Here is a 13,537-nt window from a genome sequence, read left to right on the forward strand (position 1 = left end):
CCCTTTAGATTGGGGGGCAATAGTAAATTTAAGGACATTTTGTGTTAATTTTTCACACCAAATATTTTATGCTGTAAAAAGAACAGAAACAACCTCAGCACCCTAAGGATGCTCCTAAAATTGAGGGCCAATAGTAAATTTAAGGACATTTTATGTTAATTTTTCACTCTTTAGGTTGGAGGGGCAATAGTAGATTTAAGGACATTTTGTGTTAATTTTTCACCCTTTAGATTGAGGGGCAATAGTAGATTTAAGGACATTTTGTGTCAATTTTTCACTTTTTAGGATGGGGGCCAATAGTAAATTTAAGGACATTTTGCGTTAACATTTCACATAAAATATTTAATGCTGTAAAAAGAACAGAAACAACCTGAGCACCCTAAGGATGCTCCTAAAATTGAGGGCAAATAGTAGATTTAAGGGGATTTTGTGTTAATTTTTCACTCTTTAGATTGTGGGCCAATAGTAAATTTAAGGGGATTTTGTGTTAATTTTTCACCCTTTAGAATGAGGGGCAATAGTAAATTTAAGGGCATTTTGTGTTAATTTTTCACACCAAATATTTAATGCTGTAAAAAAAACAGAAGTAGCCCAAACATCCTAAGGATGCTGCTAAAATTGAGGGCCAATAGTAAATTTAAGGACATTTTGTGTTAATTTTTCACCCTTTAGGTTGAGGGCCAATAGTAGATTTAAGGGCATTTTATGTTAATTTTTCACCCTTTATTGGGGGCCAATAGTAAATTTAAGGGGATTTTGTGTTTAATTTTTCACTCTTTAGAATGAGGGGCAATAGTAGATTTAAGGGAATTTTATGTTTATTTTTCACCCTTTAGATTGGGGGCCAATAATAGATTTAAGAAAATTTTGTGTTAATTTTTCACTCTTTAGATTGTGGGGCAATAGTAAATTTAAGGGGATTTTATGTTAATTTTTCACCCTTTAGATTGGAGGGCAATAGTAAATTTAAAGGGATTTTGTGTCAATTTTTCACCCTTTATTGAGGGCCAATAGTAAATTTAAGGGCATTTTGTGTTAATTTTTTACTCTTTATTGAGGGCCAATAGTAGATTTAAGGGTATTTTATGTTAATTTTTCACCCTTTAGATTGTGGGCCAATAGTAAATTTAAGGGCATTTTGTGTTAATTTTTCACATAAAATATTTTATTCTACAAAAAGAACAGAAATAGCCCGAACATCCTAAGGATGCTGCTAAAATTGGGGAGCAATAGTAGATTTAAGGGCATTTTGTGTTAATTTTTCACCCTTTATTGTGGGCCAATAATAGATTTAAGAAAATTTTATGTTAATTTTTCACTCTTTAGATTGTGGGCCAATAGTAAATTAAAGGGAATTTTGTGTTAATTTTTCACTCTTTAGGTTGTGGGGCAATAGTAGATTTAAGGGTATTTTATGTTAATTTTTCACCCTTTATTGAAGGCCAATAATAAATTTAAGGGCATTTTATGTTAATTTTTCACACCAAATATTTAATGCTGTAAAAAGAACAGAAAGAGCCTGAGCACCCTGAGTGCACAGAGGCCGAGAGGTCTGGCCTGGGTAATTCAGTAGGAAAAGGAGACAACAGAAAGAAAAGTGGAAAAAGAAAACAATTAGAAAAAGAAGAAAACTAGAAAAAGAAAACAATTAGAAAAATAAGAGAACTAGAAAAATAAGATACCTGGAAAAGGAAGGGAACCCCATTTTCTGGGGGATTTTAGCAGGAGCAAGAACCTCTTGCCCTTGGCTTGGTTTTTCACTGTAAGAACTTTGTTATTTTGTCTTTTTTTTATTAAACTTTTTTCTGTTTCCAACCCTGCCCAATTTGGTGCTGTTTGGGGTCGCTGGGTATCTCAGGTGTGAAAAAAGTGGAATTTTGAGTGTAGCAAGGGGAGTTCTCACATAGTGTAAAGCAAGTTTGGAACATCTTTCTCATATGGAAATGAAGGCTTGGCTTTGATCAGGTTGGCAAAGAACTCAAGAAATTCGAAATTCTGGGTCTCAGGAGAGGAGATTAATGACAATTCTGGAGAAATAATCGTAGATCTGTGGGTTCTTTTGTAGGCTGGAGAGGAGATTAATGACAATTCTGGAGAAATAATCTGTGGTTCTTCTGTAGGCTCCTTCCACAAATTGGAGAAACCCTTTCCCTCCCTCCAGTGGGGAAAAATAAAAAACCCCAAACCCCCTCATTTTTGGAACAGAAAATCACCAGGAATCCAGAACCTACAAGCTCCTTAAACCTTAAGCTATTAAATTTCATAATTTAAGTGCCTGGTGTGTGGCAGTGCTCAGAGCCGAGTCCTTCAGAGGAAAAACCAGCGACAGAATTCTGCATCCATCCCTCCCTAAATTCATATCCCATGGAAATGCTCAACCTGGTTGCTCACAAAAATATTTTTTTTTACAATTTTGCCATTTTTTTAAGAGTCTTGCTGCAGGTTTGAGCCTCAGCATTTGGTGCAGGATTGGCACAGCTCACACACAACGTCCTGGCGGTGGCAGCAGCGTTTGGTGCCCGCTCACCTGTGCCAGGTGTGTTTTCCTCACAGCTGGGCACTGCTGCTCGCTCAGCCTGGGCAAGAACTTTCCAGAAGGCTTCTCCAGCCCCGGCCTGGTTCTGCACTGGCACTGCTGGCAGCTCTTCCCATTTTTGCTCTGTTTTTGGTGCCTGTCCAGGTGGGCAGTGCTGGTTCGGTGCCCGTTCTCCTCTCTGAGCTCAGAGTCAGCTCCTGGCCCCAGGTTTGTTCTGGCAATTAAAGCACCTCTGTTTTCCTGGCAGGAAAATTCCCTTTTTTTTTAGTGGAGTTTAGTTCTGACACCTCAATGCTGCACCTTTGGGAGTGAGCCTTTAATTTCCATTTTTGTTACATCTCCAGTGTGTCACTGAATGCAGGAAATGGGGAGCACCTGGCTGGACACCCTCAGCCTCAAAACAACACAATCTTCAAGAAACTTCTCCAAAACCAGATTTCTCCCTGCCCACAAAACCTCTCTGGAATATTGTGCATCTTTGTGCAGATCCCTTTTAAAAAATCCTGAGGTTTGGCTTCTTTTCGCTCACACAGTTTCACTCGTGCTGCCGTAGGATTTTAATGCTCATTTTCAAAGGGGAAAAAAAAATAAAAATAAAAAGATAATTGAAAAAGAAACTCCTTTCCCCCCTCCAATAAATCTTTCTTAAATCTTCCTGTATGAGAATCAGAGGTTTGGCTTCTTTTTCTCTCACAGTTTCCCTTGACAGCACAGCTTTGCTGCCATAGGGTTTTAATGCTCATTTTCAAAGGGGGAAAAAAACCCCAAAAATAAAAAGATAATTGAAAAAGAAGCTCCTTTTCCCCCTCCAATAAATCTTTCTTAAGATCTTTCTTAAATCTTTCTGTATCAGAATTAGAGGTTTGGCTTCTTTTTCTCTCACAGTTTCACTCGACAGCACAGCTTTGCTGCCATAGGGTTTTAATGCTCAGTGTTCCATTTTCAAAGGGGAAAAACCAACAAAAATGAAAAGATAATTTAAAAAGAAGCTCCCTTTTCCGTTCAATATTTTTTTCTTAATATCTTTCTTAAATCTTTCTGTATCAGAATCAGAGGGTTGGCTTCTTTTCATTCATACAGCTTCACTCGACAGCACAGTTTTACTACCACAGGTTTTTAATGCTCATTTTTAAGGGGAGAAAAACCAACCAAAAAAAAAAATAAGAAGAAGAAGCTCCCTTTTCCCTCCCATAATTTTTTCTTAAATCTTTCTGTATCAGAATATCAGAATCAGAAGTTTGGCTTCTTTGCATTCATGGGGTTTCACTCAACAGCACAGCTTTGCTGCCATAGGGTTTTAATGCTCAGTGGTCCATTTTCAAAGGGAAAAAAACCAAACATAAAAAGATAATTTAATAAGATCTTTCTTAAATCTTTCTGTATCAGAATCAGAGGTTTGGCTTCTTTTTCTCTCACAGTTTCACTCGACAGCACAGCTTTGCTGCCATAGGGTTTTAATGCTCAGTGTTCCATTTTCAAAGGGAAAAACCAACAAAAATTAAAAGATAATTTAAAAAGAGGCTCCCTTTTCCGTTCAATATTTTTTTCTTAATATCTTTCTTAAATCTTTCTGTATCAGAATCAGAGGGTTGGCTGCTTTTCACTCATGGGGTTTCACTCGACAGCACAGTTTTACTACCACAGGTTTTTAATGCTCATTTTTAAGGGGAGAAAAACCAACCAAAAAAAACCAATTTAATAAGAAGCTCCCTTTTCCCACCAATAATTTTTTCTTAAATCTTTCTGTATCAGAATCAGAAGGTTGGCTTCTTTGCATTCATAGAGTTTCAAGCACAGCTTTACTGTCGTAGGTTTTTAATGCTCAGTGTTCCATTTTCAAAGGGGAAAAACCAACAAAAATAAAAAGATAATTTAAAAAGATTAATAATCCTCCAATAATCTTTCTGTATCACAACCAGAGGGGTCTGAACTCAGTGATGCTCAGACAGGAGCGGGAGTTTCTGGCGGTGAGAACAATCCCGGGTGATCCAATGGAGCTGGCCAGGAGGAGATCTGGCTGTCCCAGCGCTGCTGAGCGGGGGACGCTGGGACAATTTCGGAATTTCCTGGGTGCTGTGAGGATTTTTGGCGATTCCCTGGTGCTGTGACAATTTTTGGCGATTCCCCGGTGCTGTGACAATTTTTGGCACGTCTCGGATGCTGTGACAATTTTTGGCAATTCCCTGGTGCTGTGACAATTTTTGGCACGTCTCCGATTCTGTGACGATTTTTGGCGTTTCCCCGGTGCTGTGACAATTTTTGGCACGTCTCTGATTCTGTGAGGATTTTTGGCGATTCCCTGGTGCTGTGAGGATTTTTGGCGATTCCCTGGCGCTGTGACGATTTTTGGCACGTCCTCAATGCTGTGACAATTTTTGGCGTTTCCCTGGTGCTGTGACAATTTTTGGCACGTCCTCAATGCTGTGACAATTTTTGGCGATTCCCCGGTACTGTGAGGATTTTTGGGATGTCCCCGATGCTGTGACAATTTTTGGCGATTCCCTGGTGCTGTGACGATTTTTGGCATGTCTCTGATGGTGTGACAATTTTTGGCACGTCCTCGATGCTGTGACAATTTTTGGCGTTTCCCCGATGCTGTGACAATTTTTGGGATGTCCTCGATGCTGTGACAATTTTTGGCGATTCTCTGGTGCTGTGACAATTTTTGGTGATTCCCCGATTCTGTGAGGATTTTTGGCGTTTCCCTGGTGCTGTGACAATTTTTGGCACGTCTCAGATGCTGTGACAATTTTTGGCGACTCCCTGGTGCTGTGACAATTTTTGGCGATTCCCCGATTCTGTGAGGAGTTTTGGTGATTCCCCGATGCTGTGACAATTTTTGACACGTCTCTGATTCTGTGAGGATTTTTGGGATGTCGCCGGTGCTGTGACAATTTTTGGCACGTCTCTGATGCTGTGACAATTTTTGGTGATTCCCCTGGTGCTGTGACAATTTTTGGCGATTCCCTGGTGCTGTGACAATTTTTGGCAAGTCTCGGATTCTGTGATGATTTTTGGTGATTCCTTGGTGCTGTGACAATTTTTGGCACATCCTCAATGCTGTGACAATTTTTGGCGATTCCCCGATGCTGTGACAATTTTTGGCATGTCCCCAATGCTGTGACGATTTTTGGCGTTTCCCCGATGCTGTGACGATTTTTGGCGATCCCCTGGTCCTGTGAGGATTTTTGGGATGTCCCCGGTGCTGTGACAGCTCGGGAGTGTCCCCGGTGCTGTGACAATTTGGGATGTCCCCAATGCTGTGACAATTTTTGGCGTTTCCTTGGTGCTGTGACAATTTTTGGCACGTCTCGGATGCTGTGACGATTTTTGGCGATTCCCCGATGCTGTGACAATTTGGAATGTCCCCGGTGCTGTGACAGCTCGGGAATGTCCCCGGTGCTGTGACAATTTTGGGATGTCCCCGGTGCTGTGACAATTTGGGATGTCCCCGGTGCTATGAGGATTTTTGGGATGTCCCCGGTGCTGTGACAGCTCGGGAATGTCCCCGGTGCTATGAGGATTTTTGGGATGTCCCCGGTGCTGTGACAGTTCGGGAGTGTCCCCGGTGCTGTGACAGTTCGGAAATGTCCCCGGTGCTGTGACAGCTCGGGAGTGTCCCCGGTGCTGTGCGAGGGGCAGGGGATGCTCCGGGGATGCTCACACGGTTTGGAAGGCGCGGCTCTGCGCGGGCACCATCCCTGGCACCGCCACCTTCACCAGCTGGTTGTAATCGGCTTTTTTGGGCTCCTCTTTCCTGTCCGGCTGCCTCTGGCCGTACTGGGGCGGCGTCAGGTGCGGGGTGGCCTCGGTGGACAAAGTCCGCTGGCTGCGGGAGGCACTGTTGGCGGTGGAGCGGGTGGAGGAGGAGCCCGAGCGGGAGCTGCGGGAGCCCGAGGAGGAGGAGCTGGGCTTGACCAGATGGGCCTTGGGTGCCTCGGCGTCTTCCCTGCGAGGGAACGGCGCACAAAGGGTTAAACAGTGCGGGGATGGTGCGGGAAACGCTGGGGGTTGGTGTGGGAATGGCCGGGAATGGGGGAGTTCTTTTGTCTCTTCTTTCCCCACTTTCCTCCCTTCTTTTTCCTCTTCTTTCTCCCCTTTTCCCCTTCTCTTTCATCTTCTCCCCCTTCTTTTTCCTCTTCTTCCTCCCAGAAGGGGAAGAAGAGGGGAAAGAAGGGGGAAAGAAGAGGAAAATGAAAGGAGAAAACACAGAAGAAAGAAGAGGGAAAAGAAGGCGGAAGAAGAGGAAAAAGAAGGGAGAAAAGCAGGGGAAAAAAAGGAGAAAGAAGAGGAAAAAGAAGTGGAGGGAAAGAAAGGAGAAAAGCAGGGGAAAAAAAGGAGAAAGAAGAGGAAAAAGAAGTGGAGGGAAAGAAAGGAGAAAAGCAGGGGAAAAAAGGAGAAAGAAAAGGAAAAAGGACGAGGAAAGAAGAGAAAAAAGAAGTGGAGGGTAAGAAGGGAGAAAAGTGGGGGAAAGAGGGGAAAAAGAAGAGGAAAAAGAAGCGGGAGAAGATGAAAGAGAAGGGGAAAGTAAGAAGGGGGAAAGAAGGGAGAAAAGTGGGGGGAAAGGGGAGAAGGAAGAGGAAAAAGAAGGGGGAAGAAGAGGGAAAAGGAAAGGGGGAAAAAGGAAGAAAGAAAATGAAAAAGAAGGGGGAAAGAAGGAAGAAAAAGAAGGGGGAAAGAGGGGAGAAAAGTGGAGGAAAGAAAGGAGAAAGGAGAGGAAAAGAAGGGGGAATGCAAAGGAGAAAGAAGGGAGAAAGAAGAGGAAAAAGAAGGGGAGGATAAGAAGGGAAAGGAGGGAGAAAGAAGAAGAAAAAGGAGAGGGAAAGCAGAGGAAAAAGAAAGAGAAAATAAGAGGAAAAAGAAGGGAGAAAGAAATAAAAGGGGAAAAAAAGGAAGAATGAAAATGAAAAAGAAGCGAGAAAGAAGAAGAAAAAGAAGGGAAGAAGAGGGGGAAAGAAAGGAAAGAAAAAAAAGAAAGAAGGAAATAAAACCACCCCCATATCCTCTCAGAACCACAACAGACAAGCAGTTTTAACACCATAAAATAAGTGTAAAATATGCAAATTCCTCAAAACACTGACATCACAAATGTGAGAGAAATCAGCTGGTGCTCATTTGCTCAGGGAAAGAAAGGAGGAATTAATTTAATATCGATGGATTAAACTCCCCATTGCCCCGCGGAGCGTTGGTAAATGAATTTGGGATAAACCCAGGCGGCTCTGTGAGAGCAAACAGCGCCGGCTGAGCTGCGAGCTCTGAAATCCGCAGCCAGAATGACAAATGGAAAAGAGGAAAAAGAAAGGGGAAAGCAAAAGAGAAAGAAGGGGAGGGTAAGAAGGGGGAAAGAAGACGAAAAAGGGAGAAAAAAAGGGGGAAAGAAAAGGAAAAAGAAGGGAGAAAAAATGGGGAAAGAAGAGGAACAAGAATGGCAAAAGAAGGGAGAAAAGGGGAGAAGGAAGAGGAAAAAGAAGGGGGAAGAAGAGGGAAGAGGAAAGGGGAAGAAGAGGAAAAAGAAGGGGGAAAGAGGGGAGAAAAGTGGAGGAAAGAAAGGAGAAAGAAGAGGAAAAGGAAGGGGGAAGAAGAGGAAGAAGAAAGGGAGAGTAAGAGGGAGGAAAGAAGGGAGAAAAGGGGAAAGAAGGGAGAAAAAATGGGGAAAGGAGGAAAAAGAAGGGGGAAGAAGATGAAAAAAAGGGGATGGTAAGAAGTGGGAAAATAGGGAGAAAAGTGGAGAAAAGAAAGGAGAAAGAAGAGGAAAAAGAAGGGGGGGAAAGATGAACAAGAAGGGGAGAGTAAGGAGGAGGAAAGAAGAGGAAAAAGAAGGGGGGAAACGGGAAAAAGGTGGGAGAAATAAGAGGAAAAAGGAGAAAGAAGAGGAAAAAGAAGGGGAGGTAAGAAGGGAGAAAAGCAGGGAAAAGAAGGGGAAGAAAGGGGGAAAAGATGAAAAAAGGGGTAAAGAAGGGAGGAAGAAGAGGAAAAAGAAGGGGGAGAAGATGAAAAAGAAGGGCAGGGTAAGAAGGGAAAGAAGGGAGGAAAGTGGGGGAAAGAAAGGGGAAAAGAAGAAAAAGAAGGGGAAAACCAGAGGAGAAAGAAGGAGAGGGTATAAGGGGGAAAGAAGGGATAAAAACAGGGGGGAAAGGGAGAAAGAAGATGAAAAATAAGGGGAGGGTAAGAAGGGGGGAAATAGGGAGAAAAGTGGGGTAAAGAAAGAAGAAAGAAGAGGAAAAAAAAGAGGGAGAAGATTAAAAAGAAGGGGATGGTAAGAAGTGGGAAAATAGGGAGAAAAGTGGAGAAAAGAAAGGAGAAAGAAGAGGAAAAAGAAGGGGGGAAGCAGAGGAGAAAGAAGGGGAGGGAAAGAAGGGGGAAAGAAGGGAGAAAAGTGGCGGAAAGAAGGGAGAAAAAATGGGGAAAGAAGAGGAAAAAGAAAGGGGGAAGCAGAGGAGAAAGAAGGGGAGGGCAAGAAGGGGGAAAAAGGGAGAAAAGTGGGGGAAAGAAAGGAAAAAGAAGGGGGAAGAAGAGGAAAAATAAAGGGAGGGTAAGAAGGGGGAAATAGGGAGAAAAGTGGGGTAAAGAAAGGAGAAAAGAGGAAAAAGAATGGGGAAGAAGAGGAGAAAAAGTGGAGGGTAAGAAGGGGGGAAATAGGGAGAAAAGCGGGGGAAAGAAGAGGAAAATGGAGAGGGTATGAGGGAGAAAGAAGGGAGGAAAGTGGGGAAAGAAAGGCGAAAGAAAAGGAAAAAGAAGGGAGAGAAGAGGGAAAAGAAAGGGAGGGTATAAGGGGGAAAGAAGAGGAAAAAGAAGGGGGAAAGAAGGGAGAAAAGCAAGAAAAAGAAGGGGGAAGAAAGAGGAAAAAGAAAGCGGAAGAAGAGGAAAAAGACGGGGGAAGAAGATGAACAAGAATGGGAGGGTAAGAAGGGGAAAAGAAGGGAGGAAGAAGAGGAAAAAGAAGGGGGAGAAGATGAAAAAGAAGGGCAGGGTAAGAAGGGAAAGAAGGGAGGAAAGTGGGGGAAAGAAAGGGGAAAAGAAGAAAAAGAAGGGGGAAAACAGAGGAGAAAGAAGGAGAGGGTATAAGGGGGAAAGAAGGGATAAAAACAGGGGGGGAAAGGGAGAAAGAAGATGAAAAATAAGGGGAGGGTAAGAAGGGAGAAAAGTGGGGAAAGAAAAGGAAAAAGAAGGGAGAGAAGAGGAAAAAGAAAGGGAGGGTAAGAAGGGGGAAATAGGGAGAAAAGTGGGGTAAAGAAAGAAGAAAGAAGAGGAAAAAGAAGAGGGAGAAGATTAAAAAGAAGGGGAGGGTAAGAAGGGGGAAAGAAGAGGAAAAAGAAGGGGGAAAGAAGGGAGAAAAGCAAGGAAAAGAAGGGGGAAGGAAGAGGAAAAAGAAAGGGGAAGAAGAGGAAAAAGACGGGGGAAGAAGATGAACAAGAAGGGGAGGGTAAGAAGGGGAAAAGAAGGGAGGAAGAAGAGGAAAACGGAGGAGATGAAGAAGCTGAGAGGGATCAGCAGCTGAGGGGATTACGGAGCTCCTGAGGTGTCACTCGAGGCCAGGAGGCCACGCCGAGACCCAAAGATGGATCAGGGCTTTGCTCCTTGGAGGCAGCAGCAGCTCAGAGTCATTCCTGGAAATGGATTTTGCAGCTCTGCCCTTCCTGAGCGGCTCAGGCTTGGCTGGAGGCCAGGCTGGGCTTAGGGAGCTCAGGGGAACAGGAGTCGGAGTTCCCGGTGTTTCTGCTCCCCTCCGTGCTCACCCTGAGCTAAATCCGGGGGAACAGCTGTTCCAAAGGCTCAGAGAGGGCTCAGCGAGTGCGGCTGAACTGAGGGATAAATAGGAGCTGGAAAGGAAAGGGAAAAGGGGGAAAGAGGGGAGGGAGAAGGGGAAAAGAAGGGAGAAAAGAAGGAAGGAAGAAGAGGGAAAAAAGGGGGAAAGAAAGGAGGGAAGAATGGGGAAAAGAAGGGGAAAATGGGGGGAAAAGGTGGAGAAAGAAGGGGGAAAGAAGGGAGGAAGAAGGGAGGAAGAAGGGAGGAAAGAGTGAAGAAAATGGGGAAAAATGTGGGGAAAAAAGGGGGAAAGAAGGAAGGAAGAAGGGGGAAAAGAAGGGAGAAAGAAGGGGAAAGAATGGAGAAAATGGGGAAAAATGTGGGGAAAAAGGGGGAAAAGAAGGAAGGAAGAAGAGGGAAAAAAGGGGGAAGAAGGGAGGGAGAAGGGAGAAAAGAAGGGGGAAAGAAGGGAGGAAAGAATTGAGAAAATGGGGGAGAAAGGTAGGGGAAAAAGGGGGAAAAGAAGGAAAAAAAGGGGGGGAAGAAGGAAGGAAAGAATGGGGAAAATAAGGGGAAAATGGGGGAAAAAGGTGGAGAAAGAAGGGGGAAAGAAGGAAGGAAGAAGGGGAAAAAGAAGAGAGAAAGAAGGGGGAAAAATGGGGAAAGAAGGGAGGAAAGAAGGGGGAAAGAAGGGAGGAAAGAATTGAGAAAATGGGGGGAAAAGGTAGGGAAAAAAGGGGGAAAATAAGGGAAAAAAGGGGGAAAAAGGGGGGAAGAACGAAGGAAAGAATGGGGAAAAGAAGGGGAAAATGGGGGGAAAAGGTGGAGAAAGAAGGGGGAAAGAAGGAAGGAAGAAGGGAGGAAGAAGGGGGAAAAAAGGGGGAAAGAAGGGAGGAAGAAGGGGGAAAGAAGGGGGAAAGAAGGGAGGAAAGAATTGAGAAAATGGGGGAAAAAGGTGGGGAAAAAAGGGGGGAAAGAAGGAAGGAAGAAGAGGGAAAAAGGGGAAAGAAGTGAGGAAGAAGGGGAAAAAGAAGGGAGGAAGAAGGGGGAAAGAAGGGAGGAAAGAAGGGGGAAAATGGGGAAAAAAGGTGGGGAAAAAAGGGGGAAAAGAAGGGAGGGAAGAATGGGGAAAATAAGGGGAAAATGGGGGGAAAAGGTGGAGAAAGAAGGGGGGAAGAAGGAAGAAAGAAGAGGGGAAAAAGGGGGAAAGAAGTGAGGAAGAAGGGGGAAAAGAAGGGAGAAAGAAGGGGGAAAGAAGGAAGGAAGAAGGGGGAAAAGAAGGGGGAAAGAAGTGAGGAAGAAGGGGGAAAAGAAGGGAGAAAGAAGGGGGAAAGAAGGAAGGAAGAAGGGGGAAAAGAAGGGAGAAAGAAGGGGGAAAGAAGGGAGGAAAGAATTGAGAAAATGGGGGGAAAAGGTAGGGAAAAAAGGGGGAAAAGAAGGAAAAAAAAGGGGGAAAAAGGGGGGGAAGAAGGAAGGAAAGAATTGGGAAAAGAAGGGGAAAATGGGGGGAAAAGGTGGAGAAAGAAGGGGGAAAGAAGGAAGGAAGAAGGGGGAAAAGAAGGGAGAAAGAAGGGGGAAAGAAGGGAGGAAGAAGGGAGGAAAGAATGGAGAAAATGGGGAAAAAAGGTGGGGAAAAGAAGGAAGGAAGAAGAGGGAAAAAGGGGGAAAGAAGTGAGGAAGAATGGAGGAAAGAATGGGGAAAAGAAGGGGAAAATGGGGGAAGGAAGGGGGAAAGGAGGAAGGAAGGAAGAAGAGGGAAAAAAGGGGGAAAGAAGGGGGAAATGGGGAAAAAAGGTGGGGAAAGAAAGGGGAAAGAAGGGAAGAAGAGGTGGAAAGAAGGAAGAAAAAACAAAGAAAGAAGGTGGATAGAGGAGAAAAGAAGGGGGAAGAGGGAAAAGAAGAGGGAAGAGGGGGAAAGAAGGGGGGAAAGAAGGTGGAAAGAGGGGGAAATAAGGAAAAGGCAGAAAGAAAGTGGGAAGAGGGGTAAAGAGGAGAAGAAGCGAGGGAAGAAGAGGAGAAAGAAAGGAAAGACAAAGAAAAGAAAGAAAAAAAGAAATAGAAACTAAAGAAGGAAAGGAAACCACCCCCAAACCCTCTCAAAACCACAACGGACAAGCAGCTTCAATTCAACACCATAAAAGAACATGCAAATGCTTCAAAATACCGAAATTACAAATGTGAGAGAAAACGGTTGATTGAGTTCTGTGCTAATTTGCCGGGCGAGAGGAGGGGCGGCTTTAATCTGATTTTCTGGGAAGTCTTCACAGAGATTCTCACCGTCCTGAAATTTGTCAGCGACGTTTCACAGCCACTCAAAAACCTTTTTAGAGCAACCTGCGAGGACTTAAACCTACTTAGAGCGAGTTAAACCCGCGGGGAGGGAGTGTGGGAGGCGGGATGGAGCAACCAACAGGCGTTACCTGATTTCATTGGGCGCCTCCTCTTCCTCGTATCGCTTCTTTTCCTTCCTGCGGATGGTCAGCCTCACCACGAGGAAGAGGAGGGAGAGCCCCACCGCCACCCCGCACACCGCCCCGGCGATCATGCTGATGTTTTGTGCATCTGTTGTCCAAAAAAAAACCAAAAAAACCCCAAATTTATCTCTTAGCCCTTGGTGGTGTGGTGAGTTTTTATGGTGAGTTTTTAGTCCCAGCGTTGGGAATAACTCGGGAGTTTATTTTTGAGGCGTGTCTCCACACAGAGGTTGAACCAGTTTAGTTGAACCAGTTTATCTGGAGCGAGGCTGTCGCCTCTGCAAAGGTGAAACCACCGCGATGCTGTGCCTTCAGCTGTGGGGCAGAGTCGGAATAAGGAGGGAAAATCCCCTTCTGAGAGTGTAAAAGTACAGAAAATACAAAAAAATACAAAGACAGGGCAGCCCCCGTGTGGAGCACAGCACCCAAGGCAGAGGAGTGTTTAATTTCTTAATGTTTGCCCATGAGGATTTGTTTCCCCCTTCAGCTCCCCTTGAATGATTACAGCCCTATTCTGAAATAAGGAGGAAAAATCTCCTCCTAAGAATGTAAAAATACAGAAAATACAAAGACAGGGCAGCCCCCGTGTGGAGCACAGCGCCCAAGGCAAAGGAGTGTTTAATTTCTTAATGTTTGCCCATGAGGATTTGTTTCCCCCCTTCAGCTCCTTTGAATGATTACAGCCCTGTTCTAAAATTGGAGTTGAAATAAGGATGGAAAGTCCCCTTTTAAGAGTGTAAAAATACAGAAAATACAGAGACAGGACAGTCCCCATGTGGAG

General features: G+C 44.3%; 1 protein-coding gene and 1 pseudogene across 1 annotated transcript in view; one reads left to right on the forward strand and one right to left on the reverse strand.

Annotated features, from left to right (window-relative positions):
- Positions 1–5,454: 5,454 nt before the first annotated feature.
- Positions 5,455–13,537, reverse strand: part of CLMP (CXADR like cell adhesion molecule) — an 85,129-nt gene continuing 77,046 nt past the window's right edge. The window contains 2 exon segments of the mRNA XM_074559565.1: positions 5,455–6,485; positions 12,703–12,844. Of these exon segments, the coding sequence (XP_074415666.1) occupies positions 6,197–6,485; positions 12,703–12,844 (431 nt within the window). The 3' untranslated portion in view covers positions 5,455–6,196.
- Positions 8,308–12,630, forward strand: LOC141731968 (uncharacterized; annotated as a pseudogene).

This window comes from Zonotrichia albicollis, chromosome 27, assembly GCF_047830755.1.
Source record: "Zonotrichia albicollis isolate bZonAlb1 chromosome 27, bZonAlb1.hap1, whole genome shotgun sequence".
NCBI classification, from domain to species: Eukaryota; Metazoa; Chordata; class Aves; order Passeriformes; family Passerellidae; genus Zonotrichia; species Zonotrichia albicollis.